At 37.6% G+C, this 20,553-nt stretch overlaps 1 protein-coding gene across 4 annotated transcripts in view; it reads left to right on the forward strand.

The window, feature by feature from the left end:
* zcchc7 (zinc finger CCHC-type containing 7) overlaps window positions 1-20,553 on the forward strand; it is a 210,558-nt gene that overhangs the window by 103,648 nt on the left and 86,357 nt on the right. For all 4 annotated transcript variants that reach the window (XM_033017878.1, XM_033017879.1, XM_033017877.1 and 1 more), the window contains exon 3: window positions 19,154-19,197. In XM_033017878.1, the coding sequence (XP_032873769.1) occupies window positions 19,154-19,197 (44 nt within the window). The remainder of the gene's footprint in view (window positions 1-19,153; window positions 19,198-20,553) is intronic.

The following is a 20,553-nucleotide window of genomic DNA, read 5'->3' on the forward strand; positions in this document are numbered from 1 at the left end:
ATTTTAAAATATATATATTTGTTTATTAAATATTTTACATTAGAATTGGGATTTCAGTTCTCTATGCATTAGCTTTGATTGTAAAACTCATCCGGCCGTGCCTTTATTGAGAGGACTGCATTGACATTTTTTTTGCCTCAGTGGGTCCCTAAGCTAAAAATTGAATTTGATTCTCTGTTCTCGCCACTCATGAATTCTCAGATCCACTGCTTTTATCAAACAGTTTTAGTCTTCTTTTACAACTAATTTCAGTTTTTCCACCAGCTGCAATTTTGATTGAATGCTTGAACTGTTACCATTGGATTACCTAATGCATAGGCTCGGTTGGGATCCTTAGCTTTGATCCAGTCACCTTGTTTCTCCGTGTATGTGTGTGTGTTCTCTCTTTCTCTCCCTCTCTCTCTCCACTTCTCTCTCCACTCCTCTCTTTCTCCACTTCTCATCGTTCTCTCTACTTCTCTCTTTCACTCGACCTCTCTCGCTACCACTTTCTCTCTCTCTCTCCAGTTCTTTTTCTCTGCTTCTCTATTTCTTCCTCGCTCCCTTTCATTCTTTCTTTCTACCTTCTTTCACTCTCCACCTCTCTCTCACTTTCTCTCTTCACATCTCTCCCTCTCTCCATTTCTCTCTTCTCTCCACTTCTCTCCTCACCCCTCTCTTTCACTACCTCTTTCTTTCTCTCTCTCTCCACCTCTTTTCTCCCTTTCTCTCTTCTCTTCTCTCTATTTCCTACCCCCTCTCTCTCTCTCGCTCGTGACATTGGCATGCAAATATACGTGTGCATTTTGAAAGCGGTGAATAATCATCTCTGTTTTTAAACTCTCAGATCTTATGAAATTTTCTTATATACAAAATATTTTTAATTGCTAAAATCACTCTAGAATGTCCAAACAAACACTTTCTTGCCTGAAGGTCCCTGGCAATTATTTTAGAGAAAATTTGATTTCAACCAAAATTATTATTAAATATGACCTAAAATTAATCTTAACAATTTCCCTAATATTCATCTTGATTAGGGTTATGGCAAAAGCCTCCATTGGCCTGGCTTTTTCTGGACGAATGAGACTGGAAGAAAATTAGCCATGGTTCTCCTGAAATTATACCTTATCTTTAGTCCGCACCTGCCAGAGAAGGCACGAGATAATGCATTATGGAAGTTTATAATTCTTTTCTTTGAAGAATCCATGTGCAGTGCTAATTGCACATAGTGTACTGTAACAGTAATTCATCTGTTAGAGTCCATGAGCTGAAATATTTGTTAATCTTATTTTGCCTTAATTTGAAAGAAAGAAATTCTAATTATTTCTTACATGTGTACATGCTCGCAATAAGGTGCTACTGTGAGTTAAAAAAAATGGAATTATCCAATATTAAACAAAATCAGAAATCAATCCATTGTGACTGGAATACAAATGAATTAAAGCAAAGCATAATCATCATTGATGAGTCTATTCAATGTGATGGATACAAATATGAAGGAATATTTAAAATTTGGAAAAATCAATTATAATGTAACTTAGTGATTTTGTATTTGAGTAAGAAGTTATGTAATTGAATAAACGTTTATTTAAAACTGCAAAACTGGTGCTTTTTTACAACAATGAGCACTTCACACCCAGCTGATTTCAGGTGCACATTTTGTGGCAGTTAAACATCTAGCCGATGTTCACCAGTAAAGTTTTAAAAACAACGAATTAAGTAAATATTATAATTTGTGAATTGAACATGAGGGATAAGTCTATAGCAGGTAAAACAACCCACATTTTTGTTTGTACCCATCTCAAAAGAAACGTTGGTCCTCAATTTAGCTTCATTTTCAAAACTCAGCACTGTCTTGAGGTATGGACCCACAACCCATGGCAGTCATGAATGGGCTTTAGCTGAGCCAATCTAATATTTACTTTAGGAATATGCTCAGGAAAAGTCAGATTGATCAAATATGAAGTTGTTACCTTGAAACCTGGATTCATCTGTAGAGCAATCAGTCTTCCATTTAATTTCATATCATATAATTCCTCAATCATCCACCCCTCCCCCCAAAAAAGAATCCAAATGACTCATTAAAAATAGATCTAAGTTTATTGTCGCACAGAACTTGTTTCTTACTTTGAATAATTATTGCCCAGTTGACTGATTGAAACAGGTACACTTTGTATTTTTGAAGAAACTGACTAAAACAATATTGTTCTACGCCACTGCATTTTCCTTCACATCTTTTGTTATGTATTGGTTTCCTAATCCTTGTGTTCAAATGTATCAGACACCACCTTTCTTGGGTGCAGTTAGCCCACTCTTCCGCTTTCTTTGTCAAAAGTTGCCTTAATAGGAGAAGTCAACAGGGAGGACAGAAATGCATTGAAAGTTCCATTTAGTCAGGGTCAGAGAGGTGATGTTCGGAGTGACAGGCCCACAGGCAGGCCGTTCTTTGAAGCATGCCGACGCAGATGGTCCCCAAGCGTTTAGCTAACTGAAGAGAAAGAAATCCAGGGAAAGCTATTGTACAGCAGCATTGTTACAGTTGAGGAAGGTTGCCAGGGGTAACTGTAGTGCATCAGTATTGTGTGATCACTAGTGTGTACCATCCCAAAAGCCTGGGTTGTGGAGTAGATTGCATTGTTTTCACTTTTTCTGTGTAAAACACAAAGCAAAACTGCTTTTGATTGTGTTTGTGTATCCTTTATCTACATAATATATAGATTGGCTGCTGGAATCTTTTTAAATCACATTTTTAGGAATGTACATGCTTAAGCATTTGATTAAGATTTGAATGAATGTAAAGCATAGTATATACCACACAAAACCTGCCCTTTACTTAACCTCATGATATAATGCAAACAGTGTACAGCAAAAAACACAATGGGTTTTACTGAAACAAAGATATAAATGGTAATGAAATTCTGCAGTTATGCACTTGCAAACCCTTAGTTAATGAAAATGGTAGAACAGAATTGTATTATTTTGCTTTTATAATTTACTTAGTGAAGTAATTATCATCTAACCAGTTGCCCCCCCCCTCTTGAAGTCATCAGCTTCTTGATGTGATACTGTTCTACTAGCACTCTGCCTTTGAGCACCTTAAGTGGCACAGACAATGACTATTCCCTCTTCTTTGATTGACTGATGTGAGGACAAACAACATCACAGCTGAGTCTGATTCTGTCTATTCTCAATGTAAATGTATTCACATGTCCAGCTACAGGCATTGAATTGAGATTAAGAGCAGGTAATGAGGGTCATTTTTTTCCCCCCGTAACCCAGGGATGTTGAGAACACTTGTAGCATCACTGATATTATGTGAGCAGAAGTCATCTTACACTTTGAGATTGAGCAACACATTGCATACACTCCCTAAATCATTGTTAGTTAATTATAAAATCAGTTCAGTGTATTTTGCATAAATATATTGCATGTACCGGTAGTTGTTAAACAGGGATTCTGTGAGGTTCAAATAGCCAGAATTTTACTTTTAGGTGGATCCTTCTAACAACATTACCATCGATTTTAATTCATGCTTTATCTTTTACGCGGTTGTACTTGAAATACGCCCTTTCTATATACAACTTTTAAATCTGTTTCCAGATTTCTAGAATTTTCAGTACAGAATTAGGATATTTGGTCGATCGTATCCTGCCAAATGCTGTACTAATCGCATGGGATCCAGGAGAGCTAGCCGAATGGATAGTGAATTGGCTCCATGGAAGGAAGCATAGGGTGAAGGTGAAAGCCAGTTTTTATATTAGAGGCCTGTGACTTGTGGTGTGCCTCATGGATCGGTGCTGTTTGTGGTTTATATTAACAATTTGGATGAGAATGCAGAAAGCATGATGAGTAAGTTATGCTTAGGTGCAGGTACGGGATACTGAGTTGGATGATCAGCCATGATCATATTGAATGGCGGTGCAGGCTCGAAGGGCCGAATGGCCTACTCCTGCACCTAATTTCTATGTTTCTATGTTTCTAAGTTTGCAGGTGACACTAAAGTGAGTAGCATCGTAGATAACGAAGATGCTGATCATAAATTACAGCAGGAACTAGATCAGTTGACCAAGTGGCTATTGATTGACTAATCATATTTAATGCAAATAAGTGCAGGGTGTTGAATTTGGGAAGTCAAACGAGGTAGGACCTACACCGTGAATGACAGGGCCTTGGGCAGTGTTGTGGAGCAGAGGGATCTAGGAGTGTCGGTACACAGTTCCTTGAAAGTGTCACCACAGGTAAATAGGGGGGGTTAAGAGGGCTTTTGGTACATTGGCCTTCGTCAGTCAGGGTGTTGAGTACAGAAGTTGGGATGTTATGTTACAGTTGTACTAGACATTGACTACATTCCTTGGAGCGTTGGAGGATGAGGGGTATAGATCATGGGGGGAATAGATAGGATGAATGCACAGTCTTTTACTCAGTATGGGAATCAAGATCCAGAGGACATGGGTTGAATGTGTGAGGAGAAAAATGTATAGGAAACTGAGAGGCAACTTTTTTACTTAGACAGTGGTGGGTATATGCCACGAGCTGACAGAGGAGATATTTGTGGAAGGTACTATAAGAACATTTAAAAGACATTTGGATAGGTCTATGGATAGGAGAGGATTAGTGATATACCAGACTAATTGGGACCCGTTGGGTCCCAGTCACACGGGAGGCCTGGTCCCCCCAACGCAACCCATTCCCCAATGCAATATTCCACCACTCACCTGTTCCCCCAACGCAACCCGTTCACCCAAAGCAATATTCCACCACTCAGGGGGTGGGGTGTGGGGGAGGGGAGGTTAGGGAGGGGGTGTGTGGGGGAGGGGGAGTGTGGGGAAAGGAGGGGGTGGGGGAAGGAGGGGGAAGAGAGGGGGGGGGGGGGCACGCACTCTGCTCACCCCGCACCTTCAGCTTTCGGCCTCACGCAGCAGATCCCAGTCCCACTCCGTCTTCACTCAGAGGCTTCCGGCTGGTCGTTCTGGTAGTCGCAGAAGCAGCCCGCGAGCCGCTGACTCTCCATGAGCCGCTGACTGTCCGCAAGCTGCTCAACACACTGCGCCCCTTCAGCTTTTTATTCTCCTTGCCGCGTTATTGACAGCGGGTTCCAGAAGGGGCGTTTTTTTACGATTTTTAAACCTTCATAACTTTCGTACTATTTCACCAATGGGGACAAAACTTATTTGACTTGCAGCAGAGGAGAATGGTGAGTAAGGTGGCGAAAAATCGTAGCGCTATGGGGGATCGTTTTTGTGCAAATTTAATTACAACGCAGACCAGAAGTGGTCAAGATGAAAGTTTTAGTAATAGTATAGATAGATAGAAAATAGATGAGCCAAATGCAGGCAGATAGGACTGCTGCAGATGGGGCATCTTGGTCTGCATAGGCAAGTTGGGCCGAAGGTCCTGTTTCTGTGCTGTGTGACTGATTCTAGTCCCTTTCCCTGCCTGTTCTTTGGTTTCTTTTATACTCTAGCTTTTCAATTATACTGTCACGTTTATTGTCATAAGCACAATTACGAAGAGGTACAGGTACAATAAAAATAGTGCTTAAAATTATACATAAATTATGCAATACAGTGAAAAGAAAAAGACTAAGACACGACTTTAGTAAAAAAATCGCAATTAGAAACAAGTCCATGGTAGTGTAGTGTAGGTGCTCTGTAGTGCTCTATTATTGAGCTAGAATTAGGGTTGTACAGGTCGGTTCAAGAGTCTGATGGTTGTATGAAAGTGGTTGAAACTGGTGGTGTGGGACTGTATCTCTTGCTGGATAACAGCAGTGAGAGGAGGCATAGCCCGAATTGTGCAGATCCTTAATGATGGATGCCGTCTTCTTGAGGCAGCATCTCATGTGGATGCTTTTGATAGAGGGGAAGACTGTGGCCATGACCCATCGGGCTGAGTCCACCACTCTGTGCACTTGCGGCCTTTGCCATGGAACTACTGTACCAGGCTATGATGCTCCAGTCAGGAGACTTTCTCCAGTGCATTTGCAGAAGTTAGCCAGTACAATGACAGTTACATTTAAAATGATGGCATACACTCTATCTCAACTATTAAAAAGTATTCTATATTTTAATTTACTCTATGTAGGATAATAAAAAATGTACTTGCATCATTCTTCAATCATTAATCTGAAGTCTAGGTTTCCTTCCTGATTTTCTAACCAATCTATTCTATAATTATCATACTAACTATAATTAACTTTCTCAGTTTTTATTATCTGTCATCATAAAATTGTCAATCCTATGTGAATCAATTTTATATCTATGGATTAAAAAAAATACAGACATCTGATTTACAATAATTGTGAAGTGGCGGCAGTTATGGAATAGAAAATGTCATTATTGTTTCCATAACAAACTTGGTCTTGTACCTTAAGCATGATATATATGTACGCATATTTGTGACATACATACAAACATGCATATACTTTTGGTTTGATCCCCTATACAATACAGTGATAGATTATGTTCATCTTTAAGTATGCCAAAGTCTATTTCTTCCTCTTCATGGTAACTTGCATTGTTGCCACTCACATTTTCTTGCTGGTTTTACCTTAAGTGAGACTTCATATTGAAACTAAGAATAATTTGAGCTATTTCCATAGCTAGGTAGGCAGACTGACTATTCCACATAACTGTTCAATTGATCTCCAAAGTAGTGTATTGATGCTCGATGAAGAAGGTATTTTGTTAATTAAATGTAACACTGATATTTAAAAGCAAGCCCACTTGGCGATGTTCTTGTTTCTGAAATCACTGTACTATGTGGACATGACTCTGGGATTTTAATATCAGGAGTCAGTGATGTTTTAAAAGAGCGATAGAGAAAGTGGATGTATGTACTAGTAGTTCTCTTCAATTCATCACCAAATTATGGAAGCAGATTTTTGTTTAAAAATAATGAGTCTTTGTTTAATTATTATATTAGGCTTGATTACTAAAAGCTCCTGGATACCTTAGGTTTTAATTTTTTTTTAAATAGCTCATTGCTAACACATGTAATATCCGGCAATGTACAAAGGACCTTATGTCATGTAATTAGAATGGTTTTGTAGAAAAGTAAATCCTTACACCACACTTGTATTGTGTTCCTTTCCGTAACTTATTTTTTAAGAGACGACATATTACTTTTGCAAATAAATTGAAGAACACACGGCCTGATCTTTTTCCAACATTTAGAAATCACAGTATTAACAAAACCCATATATCATCGCTGGTGCAAAATGTTTCATTTTTGAACTCATTTATGTGGACCCAAAGTGAACATTGTCCCTGTTTACACAGTGCACTACATTGTCTTTTACACAGAGTCAGTGAATTGAATCAAATCCAAGCTGTGTGACCCTGACTCAGGAAATTACCCATGTGCATGTGTCATTCAGGAGTGCTAGGGGATTACTGCATTGTACCAGGAGGGTGGTATCGTCTTCATCTTTTTTTTTAACGGAACCTCCTGTAAAGAAGCTTGTTGTATGATTGTCAGGTGTGGTTGTGAGTGGACAAATCCATTCTCCTTAACAGAATTGTAGGAAAATGGATCATCAAAGCAGTGTGTAGTTTAACAATGAGGTAGGTGCTGGAGAGAAATAATCTGATATTTTCAAAATGATTAATATTTGGATTTTATTTCAATGAAGTGGGATATTCTTACCCGTAATCTTTTATGACATTTTGTGGAATGGGACCATAGAGACTTGAGCAGTGCACAAGCAAAATATTTCAGCCTAAATTAATAAAATCCATTATCTGCTCTGTTTATCTTTGTTAACTTGCATGCAGTTTACCTCAAATACTGGAAATTTAATTTGATCACCTATAATTTAACTGAAAAGAATAACCTCAATGGTGAGCATTTTGTTGATCTCGTTGTATTAGCTAAATTAGTGATAAATTGTTATTTTGTTAGGTTGTCAATATGGAGGAGAAATAGAGGTTGAGGGAGAGAGAAAGAGAAAGAGAAAATACACACAGGTTGATTCTTCTGTTTCACCACTTTTTATAAGTAAGCGTTTTCTTTTGGAGAGAAAATATTTTTACCATCTTGAACAGAACATGAGCAGAATTAAAAAGTATGGAGCAGCAAAGAATATCTGAATAATTATCAGTGAGAAAATGCAGCAAATTGTTTTCTGGGATGGTGATAGTTAATTTTACATTTAGTATTTCCCCCTATGATAAATTGCTCATTTCAACTTGAACCTGAATAATGAGGTTAGGATGATGGTTAGGTACATATGAAAAAAATGACTTGCATTGTTTATTTGAAACCCACTCAGTTATCTCACCAAATAACTTTTGCATGATCAGACACCAGGAAGGTGGCATGTGGCACATGATACAACACAAGAATGAATTGTACATGATATATCGAAATTCATTTAACAGAAGTCTAGAAGTTAGTAAAAGTGATCCAATAATATAAAAAAGTTTTAAGATTGAATCCAGCTGCGTGTTATTTATCCAGAAACTGCATGCTTTATTATAATTCTACATATAGATATTCAGTAATGGCTGATATAAGTTTTGGTTAAAGTTATTTAAGCACACATAGCTATTATTGATTTTAAAACCCTGTTGAAAAATGTTCAGCCCATGCAATACCATGTGGTAACAACAAACTAAGATGATTAAGAACATGTGGCATGCAAAACTTTGATTTTGCTTGCCATTTCCCACTCAGTATCATATTAGACTATATATTTTGATGTACACATTTGTATTACTAATTCTTGGGTATTACTTTATTTAGCCATGGAAATCTAAATATTAGTTATAAAACCTCAAGAGTAGCGATCAACAATTTGGAGGGTGGTGAGGAAGGGTTTACTGTTTCTTACATATTGATTCTTGGCCGTGCCATGACAATAAGCATAGATCTTTTAATGTCAATGTATGCAGTGTTATTTTAAGTCTGATTTGGTCTGCTTCATTAAGGATTAATTCTGTAAGTGGTATTTATTAGAACTAAGGAACCTCGCTTGCTGTAGACATACTGAACACAATATTTTTACAACAGTGGTGATAGGTACTCAAACTTCTAATAACACATAACCAATAGGGCAATATTCAAAGTTTGCATTGCTTAGGAGTCGCACCATGCTAGTGTAAATGTATTTAGTTTTCAGTAAATATCACAGCAGGATTAAAACAATTTTTGAGAAAACATTACAGATCAGATGTATTTTTTTTTAAAGAGTTCCTTCCCCTAAAAGCATTGTTATGTACAAATGGAAGAAAATACGAAAGATGCACAATTCAGTCTATAATTGGTCTTGACTTTATGCATTTTCAATAATTTGAGTTTCATTGATTCCCAGCATTCACATTTTTATTTCTAATTGCTACATATTAAATGATCCTACAGTAACTCATCAATTGTTTGTTGTTTTGATCCACACTGTTTGTGGTATAATATTTTTTTGCTGTTTTCATATCAATGCTATATGAGGTGAGGCTCAAGTGGATGGTAGCACTCAGACCTCTGAATTAGAAGCTTGTAAATATCACTTTAAAGAATACTGAATTACAGTGCTGTACTGTGGGAGGTAAAGGAGGATTTGCATCCATCGATACTGTACTGTGCCTATGTGACAATATAATCAGAGAAGACTGTGGAATTATTCCTAGTGTTATGACCATTGTTAATCCCTCAGTCAATATCGCAAAATTATAATTTTTTTAATCATCCATGTATTGCTGTTTGTAGCCGTTTGTGCATTTGGCTGCCATGGTCCCTACATTGTAAAATTATTCAGAATTATAAGAATTGTTTTAAAATGCTTTGAGGTGCATTGAGGACGTAAATGATGCCTTGTAAATTTGTCTAAAAAATGGTCCCATGTAAATTCAGTGGTTACTCCAGCACTTTGTGTCACTCTTCCCATGTACTTCCTCATACCTCATCTACTGCACCCTCTGTTCCAGGTGTGAACTTCTATATATAAGACCAAGTGCAGACTCCGTGATCGTTTAGTTGTATGCCTCCGCCCAGTCCGCTTAAACCTACATGATCTCCCGGTTGCTAAACACTTTAACTCCCCCTCCCATTCCCATACTGACCTTTCTGACCTGGGCCTCCTCCACTGTCAGAGTGAGGCCCTACGCAAATTGGAGGCACAGCACCTCATATTTCGCTGGAGCAGCTTACAACCCAGCAGTATGCATATTGACTTCTCTAACTTCAAGTAACCCTTCCTTTCCCTCTCTCTCCATCCCTCCCCATCCTAGTTTGAACAATCTGGCTGTCTTCCTGATTAAATTTTATCTTTGCACCTTCCCCTAGCTAACAATGATATATTCTACATTTTCCTTGACCTTCGTCCCCTTTGATGTCTCGTTTTCACACCTTACCCTTCCATATCCCTGTGTCTCCCTCCCCCCTGACTCTCAGTCTGAAGAAGAGTCTTGACCCGAAACGTCACCCATTCCTTCTATACAGAGATGCTGTCTGTCCCGCTGAATTACTCCAGCATTTTGTGTCTATCTTCAGTATAAACCAGCATCTGCAGTTCCTTCCTACACATGCTTTCTGTTTGTCCGACAGAACTCTTAAAAATGGTCAGTTGACTGTTTTTACCTCTCGTACTTTATCATACAGGCCAATTACAACCTAACCAAAGAGTTCAATCCAATTGCCTGTTGGAGCTACACTCTGAAAACATTCAAAGAAGCCCATAACAAAGATTTTGTTAACATTAACGGGAGTGTCTTCTGGAGAAAACAGTTCCTTTGCAGAAACATATTTGACACATTCCAAACTTGTGCAACTTTATGGTATATTAATTCATGTTATCTAAATTTGATATATTTAGTAAAATTATTTTACCATTGTGGATATTGTGACAAAAGGCTGCAAACCATAGTTTCAAATATAGTGAAATTGTGGTCTGAATGCAAAATTTCTAAATACAATTCCACTTGATCACACTAGGGTTAAAAAGATTAATTTGAAGAAACTGTCAAGACTATTACTATTTAGGAGCTTTTGGTTGGATACTTTTTTGAATATGATTTAGAATGGTTTAAATTTATCCTGCTGTGCAGAAAATCAAATCATTTTCCAACTCTTAGCAAATGCTATTCAGAAAATTGGATCAAGTGCCACCATAGTCTTCCCAAAATTGTTTAAGCTGACATCAATAGAAGTATTAGGTGGATAACCATGATATATATCAATTCCATTTGGCTTAATAAAGAGCAAAGCATAATGCACAGTAACTGTAAAACATACTGTGACCAACCAGATTTCAACCTTAAAATCAAACTTGGGTAGTCATCAGAATTGGCAGTTTTCAGCAGCACATAAAGATATATAATCACGTTGAAGGTTAGGAGCACAGAGTTTAATCCATTAGAGCAGCATTTTTCCACAATATGAAAAAAATTGTTATGATCATATTTTTCTATTGATGTAAAATTTAATATATTGCTTAAAATTGTCGAGGAGCTTTGTGGAATACATAATGGCAGTGCTGTGGTTTTCTTGTTATGATCTTGTGCGTCGCTACTCTTAACAAAAATAATTCCTGAAAGCAGTTGGAAGCAGAAAATAGGATATTTTATAGTATTTTTGCAATGTTTATACAAAAAATAAGATGAAGCAACAAATAATATTATTTCCCATTTTAATGGCATTTTAAATACTCTCAATGTTTAGATTTTTGGCACCTTGCAACGTAAACTTGCACAGCGATCACTTACTACAACACATCATTAAATATTTTCCATTACAAATAAATATATAAAGTGCATTGTAAGACGATATACACATGCATGTGCATTGCAGCATTGCTTTTTTATGCATTTGCTTTCATTTTAACGAACTTAGCATTTGATGAAATAAGATAAATACAGCGGCCTTGAAATAGATCTTAAAATATCTAGCAAAAATGATCAAATGCAAAAGATCAGGATGTAAGTGAAAATTGATCATTTTTAATATCCAGTGAAAATCAAAATTGTATTAAGATTAAAATATATTATCATATTCCGTATTCCAGAGTACATGTATGAATGACAGGTATTGTGCAGTTGTGCAGTACTTATACATTCAAATATAGGCTGCACAGACAGTCGCATTTTGTTGCATACATAAAAATTGCATGAGCTGGAAACCTGCTTATAAGTTAACTGTGTTCAATGAACATATAATAATATAGTTTGTGACCCACTAAAATCATGAACGGTATGCAAAGTGCATATGGCTTAGCAAAATATAGTTGTACTATTTATCCATATAAAATTAAATATTTTCACATTAAAAAATAAACAGCTCTTTTGCCTGTTGTCGTTCTAAAATAGATTTTGGTTCTTTTCACTCTCATCTTTTCACCAGCTGTTCTTGAGCTCATCCTTGAGAGAAGTAAAAGTATTCAGTGATGATTCTCGCATCAGTAGGGAGCAAACTGCACTTAGCAATCAGCCATGGTCAAGAACTTGGAAATGGGAAGTAAATCTGGGCCCCATTTATTACATTGCACTGTGCGCATTGCAATACATTGAGTAAGCGTCAGAAATTACCACTTTAATTTAGGTCTTCCATATATATATTTTTTGAAATGATATCGTACATAATCGTACAAATTATTCTTGCATACTAAGGATCTTCATGATGTTAGATTTAAATATTCTTGAATGATCAATTAAATTACATAGTTACCAAGTGTTTGCAAAATAGGCTTCACAATGCCTTCCTAACAATATAATGATTTAACGTCAAAGGTGCTAATGTGTGCAGGCACTTTAGGAATCGTAAGAAGTGATGCAGCAGCTACCTTTAGGTTCCTCGTGCCGAAAATTCAACCACTTGTGAAATGGTTGATTGCTAAACTGCCGTGTTTTTTAATTAGATCAGAGGGAATAGCAATTGCATTATGAGTGAATGGAAAAAATTGTAATCTTCCAATATAAAATTAACTTATGGAGCCCAAAGTATAATCATGTCCACAACAAAAACAAAATAAGTTTGAGAAAAGGGAGCAGACAATCCCTATTAAGAGCATTTGGAGCAAAGGAATGGATAACCGAGAAATAAAGTAGTTGAAACTCCTTCCAAGCAGGAACTGAGAAATTGAATGAATTTGAGAGAAAGGAATCACTGTTTGTGAAGTTATCCATTTATATGGTAATAGAAAGTATGGGTCCCAAAATATATCTAGTTTATAATAATTTGCTGCTAACATTTAAATAAGTTTGCTATATGTTGTAGATCGGAGCTGTTGGCTACTTAATGTTATTTAAAAATGTAAAAGCAACTTCTGGTTTCTGTCTTGAACCATACATCAGTATTATAAATTTCAAGTATTTTTTAATAAAAGTTACTTTAAAATATACAGGCAGATTGTGTAGTGATAGTGACATTGAAAGTGGTTTCAGTGCAGTCTCAGCAGAAGGCAAATGCCTTCTGAACCAATGCATTGTGTTCAATTTCTGTGATGTCTTGTGAGTCGAGGCTGAATAGTTTGCAACCCTAGCCACCTCAATCCAAATATCATTTACGTTAAATACTGCTTGCCATCCCTATTTTCAGTCAGTGGTGAAAATTGATTTTAAAAATATACATTGTACTGTTTCTTAATTAATATTTCTAAACCAATCCATTGAGATTTCCGATACTTTACCAGTTTAAAGGGAAACTGGATTAATACTAGGCCTCAAACAACGTCTTCATTTTTTTTCCTTTTGTGGTGAGTTAGGCTCTAAACAAGAAGGCTGTACTATGCTCAAGTAAGGTCTGAATGACAATAAAGGTATTCAATTCAATTCAATCAATTCAATACTGAAATAACTAGATGGATGTGTTAGAGCTTTTTAATCTTTTTTTCTTGAATGCAGCATTGTATTCAAGATTGATTTTTGTGGAAAATGTTGTTGGAATAGGTTTCATAGATGCTATTTACTCGTATTCCTTGAATAAAATAACTAATTGGTCATCATTCTATCAGGTAGTTACATTTAAACAAAGGTAAAAATTATTTTGTGAGATTTTATAGATTCAGGGTGTAACAATTGTGCAATCTTTTGATGACAGTGGCAACCTATGTTACGTTCTTTCTCTACCCCACCACTATGGCAAACCCTGATATGGTAACAAAATGGATGTTTACGGGAGCGCGACTTTAGTACTTTTTGCATTTTCTATGTTGTTGATAAATTTACAGATAATATTGACAAATGGGACGAACAGACAACGTGAATTATAAATTAATCTGTAATAATTTAATTTAATTGACTTCTGATGGTAGGCAGATCTCTCAGATATTTAGGACCTTTCCAGACATTTGAAACGGGTGAACTGTGTTGTGTGTTGTTCACCATCCCAAAAATCCTTGTAGCATTATCAATCCAAATAGTATAAATACCAACACCAGAAATTATTTACTTTGCTATAGAATAACCCATATGGTCAGGAATCTTCTATTGCAGGAATATTTTTTCAATCTTTTTTATCGATATTTGAGCTTTGAAAGCACATAACCAATAAAATGCTAATTCTAATACGGAAAAACTGCTGAAATAATCTTATTTCAATGTATACTTTTCAGTAAACCGATCCAGCTTTACAACAGTGATTAGACATGTATTTTTAATAAATTAATTTATTTAGTTAAGTAGGTACTGTACTAAACAAAACTTTGCAGCTTAACCATACTGGCAAATATAATAGAAACATAGAAACATAGAAAATAGGTGCAGGAGTAGGCCATTCGGCCCTTCGAGCCTGCACCGCCATTCAATATGATCATGGCTGATCATCCTGTATCCTGTACAGTACAGTATCCTGTACCTGCCTTCTCTCCATACCCCCTGATCCCTTTAGCCACAAGGGCCACATCTAACTCCTAAAATCTAAATCTAATGTTATATTCCTTCAGGTAGATTCAGGCATATTGGGCATAAAGAATAATGGTCCACGATTGCTTTTAAAGAACTTGCATATTAAAATATTCCTCTCCAGTTTGAAATAGAAAGCAATTAAAATTGTCAATCATTTGTTTGTTATGCATTGTGTTGTTTTTCTTTGTGAAATGTTTCTAATTACTATAATTCTGTCTTCCATACTTTCATTTAAAATCTGCTACTTTATAAAATAAATAGGTTAAAACATGCATTTTTCTTATTTTTGCATGGCTTGGCAAAATTCAGTTATGTCATCAAAATTCTCCAATTAGTTCAATTTTACAATTAGTGTAATTTTGAATTTTTAATATTGCCTGCATGAAAATACTTCAGTCTTCTGTTTGATATCATTACCATCGTAAATGCTCAAGTTGTTTTAGCTTCTGAAAAATGTTGAATGTTGATATATTGGGGTAAAAATCAGTGTTTATTTTCTTTACTTGAGTGGAATATGGATGTATCTACAGGTGGTTAGATCTAGACGAGAGAGAGAGAAATAAATGACTAGTGAAGGAGAGGAGACAGTGGAGAAAGTCTACAGTTGATGAGAGAGAGGGAATTAATGTTTTGCAAGAAGAGTTAAGAAATCAGTTAGCAATATTAAGGAGGACAGAACCCCTTTGGAGGAAGAGAAAGAAGAAGGAGCGAGTCAGGTCAGTATTTTATAGGGATACATTTAAATTTGTTAAAATAATGTTTAGTCAGGAAAATAGTGGAAAGCTCAATGCTTCAAAGGAAGAGGAATATTAAAAAAAGGACAAACTCAGATCCAGAAAAGAAAAGGGGAATGGGTTTCCTTCCGGATATACCATCCTTAGGAGAGATAGAGTATGTTAGATGTTTTGCCACCAAAGTGGAAGGAAGTGGAAGCCGTAATAAGTTCTGTGAAGGCTGCTTTGGTCCCAGGGCCAAATGGAATCCCTTACTGGGTATATAAAAGTGCACCTTGTGTGCTTAGAATCTTGTGGAGGAACTTGCTTATAGTTTGGGAGAAGCAGGTTATACCAGGGGTTTGGCGTATAGTGCGGGAATTTTCATTCCCAAGGAGAAAGAGTCTTCAGAGTTGTCTGTTTAAGCCCTACAGTATATGTCTCCTAAATATAGAAGGCAAAATTTTCTTTAGTATAGTGGCACAGAGGCTGCCAAGTTATTTAGAAAGGAATAGGTTAATAGATACCACAGTGCAGAAAGCAGGAATCCCAGGTTTCGCAGGTTGCTTAGAACACATTTGTGTAATATGGCACCAGATTCAGACAGCCAAGCTCGAGAGAAGAGATTTGCATGTAGTGTTTTTGGACCTGGCAAATGCTTTTGGATCTGTGCCACATAGTCTTATTTGTAGTGCTTTTGATTTATTTAGAGTTCCAGTATCAATAGTAAATTTAGTGAAAGCATATTTCCAAGATGTCCAAATGTGTTTTAATACAGCAGACTTTACGACAGCACAGCAGAGACTAGAGATGGGCATTATGGAAGGGTGCACTATTGAGCATCACAGTGGGTCGTCAGTGGGGAGAAACGGCAGGAAGGACTGCGCCTCCCTCCAATCAGGGCCTATATGGACGATATGACCTTGGTGACCACAACAGTAGCTTGTACAAGAAGATTGTTAGAGAAGTTAAATTATACTCTTAAATGGGCTAGATTGAAGATTAAGATTCAAGATTCAAGAGAGTTTATTGTCATGTGTCCCAGATAGGACAATGACATTCTTGCTTTGCTTCAGCACAACAGAATATAGTAGGCATAAATAAATACAGAACAGAACTGATGAGTGTGACCATATACCAATGAATATATATATATACACACATAAATAAACAGATAAAGTGCAATGGGCTATTAATGATCAGAGTTTTGTTTGAGTTGAGTTTAATAGCCTGATGGCTGTGGGGAAGCAGCTATTACTGAACCTGGATGTCGCAGATTTCAGGCTCCTGTACCTTCTACCTGAAGGAAGCGGGGAGATGAGTGAGTGGCCAGGATGGTGTGGGTCCTTGATGATGCTGGCAGCCTTTTTGAGGCAGCGACTGTGATAGATCCCCTCAATGGTAGGGAGGTCAAAGCCGATGATGCACTGGGCAGTGCTTAAAACGTTTTGCAGTCTTTTCCGCTCCTGGGCGCTCAAGTTGCCAAACCAAGCCACGATGCAACCGGTCAGCATGCTCTCTACTGTGCACCTGTAGAAGTTCGAGAGAGTCCTCCTTGACATACTGACTCTCCATTATCTTCTCAGGAAGTAGAGGCGCTGATGTGCTTTCTTTATAATTGTATCCGTGTTCTCTGACCAGGAGAGATCTTCAAAGATATGCACGCCCAGAAATTTGAAGCTCTTGACCCTCTCCACCATCGACCCGTTGATATAAACGCGATTAAGCCTAGTAAGTCACGGAGTATTTCTTTGGCACGAGGAAAGGTAGCAGAGAAAAGGTTCTGTGTAGATGAAGAAGAAGTCCCGTCAATAATGGAGAAACCAGTTAAAAGTTTGGGTAGGTGGTATAACAGGAAGTTGGATGACACTGAACAGGTCCAGCAACTTAGAAAGGATGTTACTGACAAGTTAGAAAGGATAGAGAAATCAGGGCTTCCAGGCAAGTTGAAGCTGTGGTGTTTGCAGTTTGAGCTATTCCCTAGGTTGATGTGGCCATTGACAGTATATGAAGTGCCTATTTCTAAGGTGCAACGGTTAGAGAGATTGGTTAGTTCATATATATAAGGAAATGGTTAGGAGTTCCACGGTGTCTTAGTAATGTGGCTTTATATGGGAAAGGTATTCTCCATTTACCGTTGCCGAGCCTAACAGAGGAGTTTAAGTGTGCTAAGGTGAGGTTAGAGTTGCAATTATCAGGGAGTGAGGATACCTTAGTTAGTAATCTGGTGCCAAGTGTAGCTAGAGGGAGGAAGTGGAACTCAAAGCAGGCAGTAGAAGAAGCACAAGCAGTTCTGAGGCATACAGACATTGTTGGTAGGGTGCAGCAAGGGGAAAGAGGCTTAGGGCTTAGCACAGGGAAAGCAGGTCAAACAGAGAAGAGGAAATTGGTTGTAGAGCAGGTACTTCATCAGTAGGAAGCAGTGAGAAGTGTAAGGGCAGTAGTTCAGGTTACTCAGGGACAGTCGATGAACTGGGAAAGTGTAGAAAAGAGGAGGTTTAGCTGGAGGTACCTGTGGTGTACGGAGGCGGGTCATATAAGTTTCATAAGGGCTATTTATGATGTGCTGCCATCACCTCAGAACCTCAAACAATGGGTAGGTGGGGACCCGGCGTGCCCCTTGTGTTCAGAGGTGGCAACGTTGAGGCATATTTTGTCAGGATGTAGAACTAGTCTTTCTCAGGGTTGGCGACATAACCAGGTCTTGAAGTACATAGCTGCAGCAATTGAGAGGAGGAGAGTACAGGTGAATTCAGTAGGCATCAGGACTGGGAGTGCAGCAATTCATTTTGGCTGTGAGGGAGAGAAAGGTAGAGGATGGAAGTTTGCAGATAGGTATGAGTCAGGCCAGTTACGGGGAGCCAGTGATTGAGAGATGCGGGTAGATTTAGGAGGAAAGCTTGTTATTCCGCAGGAAATAATGACTACTAGTTTGAGACCTGATATAGTGTTATGGTCAGTTAGTCAGCGGATAGTGTATTTTATAGAACTGATGGTGCCTTGGGAGAACTTAGTGGATGAGGCTTGTGAAAGGAAAAGGCATAGATATGTAGAGTTGGCAGCAGAAGTTGAGCAGCGAGGATGGAGAGCAAGAGTACGTCCTGTAGAGGTAGGTTGTAGAGGTTTCATAGCGAGATCAACCATATCGCTATTTGGAGAGCAAGGAATTTGCGAACAGAGTTTGTGTCAGGCTGTAAAGGAAATGTCAGAGGCAGCAGAGCAAGGCAGTAGGTGGATTTGGTGGAGAAGAAATAGTTGGGGCAGAAAGGAAACGTATGACATGCAGTATGTGTTTTTCTTTGTAATTGTAGTCTGTGCAAGTGTTTTTTTTCGCATATGGAGTCATTTATTGTAAGTTGGTGTCTTTAGATAATACTTTCGTTTTGGCCTGGGTTTTCTCAGTTGAGCACTTATCCTGGAGTTCTAGCACAAGTACTTTGTGTTTTAATGGTAATTTCACCATTGTAAATTCTCAAGTTGTTTTAGCTTCTGAAAAATATTGAATGGTGATATATTGGGGTAAAAATCTGTGTTATTTTCTTAATGTGGAAATGGAACTTGTTACAATTAATTCTTCTAGTTTTCATCCAGGTTTCATAATATTCATTGAAACTTTATTTTATTTTTTAGGTAACCGTCATTCTCAGTGGTTAATTTCTGAAAAAGATCGAAAGGTGAGTTTTTCAGAAGCAAGGGAATGCAAAGCCTATTACCACTTTAATGAAAAAAAACTGTTTAATCAATCGGAAGAAGGGCCTCCCGAAATGTCACCCATTCCTTTTCTCCAGAGATGCTGCCTGTCCCACTGAGTTACTCCAGTATTTAGTGTCTATCTTTGGTTTAAACCAGCATCTGCAGTTCCTTCCCACACAGTTTAATTATACTTCTTAAGTAAATCATTGATTGATTGAAAGATGCAGATTGGAAGCAGGCCTTTTGGTACACCGAGTCCATAGCTCACCCGTTCACACTAGTTCTATGTTATCGCATTTTTGTACCCTGGGGTACACATTTCTGCACACAGGGGGTAATTTACAGAACTCAGCTTCTTTTTGAAGTGGGAGAAAACCAGAACACCTGAAGAAAATCCACGGTCACAGGGAGAATGTGCTATGTGGTATAGCACCCAAGGTCATGATTGAACCCAGGTCTCTGGCACTGTGAGGCTGCGGCATTGTGGCGAAATGGTAATGATGCTGATATAAAATTATCAATCAAGGCTTTAATCTGGTATTCTCGGCTACAGGGATAGTTCTTGTTTGATTTGACTAGTATCAAATGCAAAGGTTTGATCTGAACTAACTAGATACAAAAATGTAGATTCTTAAATGTTGGTGTTAACTGATAACTGAACTATTATTTGGATTTTTACTAGGTTTAACAGTATTCAAATGGCTGCAATGTTCAGACCACTGCAAATATTAGGAGTCTATAATAGTGAATTTTCATGTGCGTTGAAGGCAAGTTGAAGTTAAATTTAATTTTTAATTTATCCCTCTAGTGTATTTATTGGAGTAATTAATTAAAAAAATTGAACACAATGTTTGATATATTAATGATTTGGACATAACTATAAGGGATACAATGAGGAAATCCATAGATGTTACAGAAATTGATCATATGGTTGACGGTGAGAGGGATCGCTGTGGGATGGAAGAGATGGTATAATCAATTGGACAGAAAATTGGCTAATGGAATTTAATCCAGGTTAGATTGAAGCAGTGCATTTGGGAAGGTGCAATAAAGCACGAGAACTGAATATAAGTAGTGTGGAGGAACGGTTGGAACTTGGGGTGAGTATATCCACACATTCTTGAAGGTGGCTGAATATCAATACTTTGATTTTTTTAAAAAGAGGATGTTTAACTAAAGCGCAGAGTGTAGGAGTGGGTAGGTTTTGCTGGGAATAGGTACGATGCTGATAGATGATAGTTCTTTCAATTCTGTTATCACTCTACAGAAAAGGTGTTATTGCATATGCGAGATGCAGAGGGACTTACAAAGAAGCTGTGAGAACTTATTTTGGTCGG

This window comes from Amblyraja radiata, chromosome 3, assembly GCF_010909765.2.
Source record: "Amblyraja radiata isolate CabotCenter1 chromosome 3, sAmbRad1.1.pri, whole genome shotgun sequence".
Classification (NCBI taxonomy): domain Eukaryota; kingdom Metazoa; phylum Chordata; class Chondrichthyes; order Rajiformes; family Rajidae; genus Amblyraja; species Amblyraja radiata.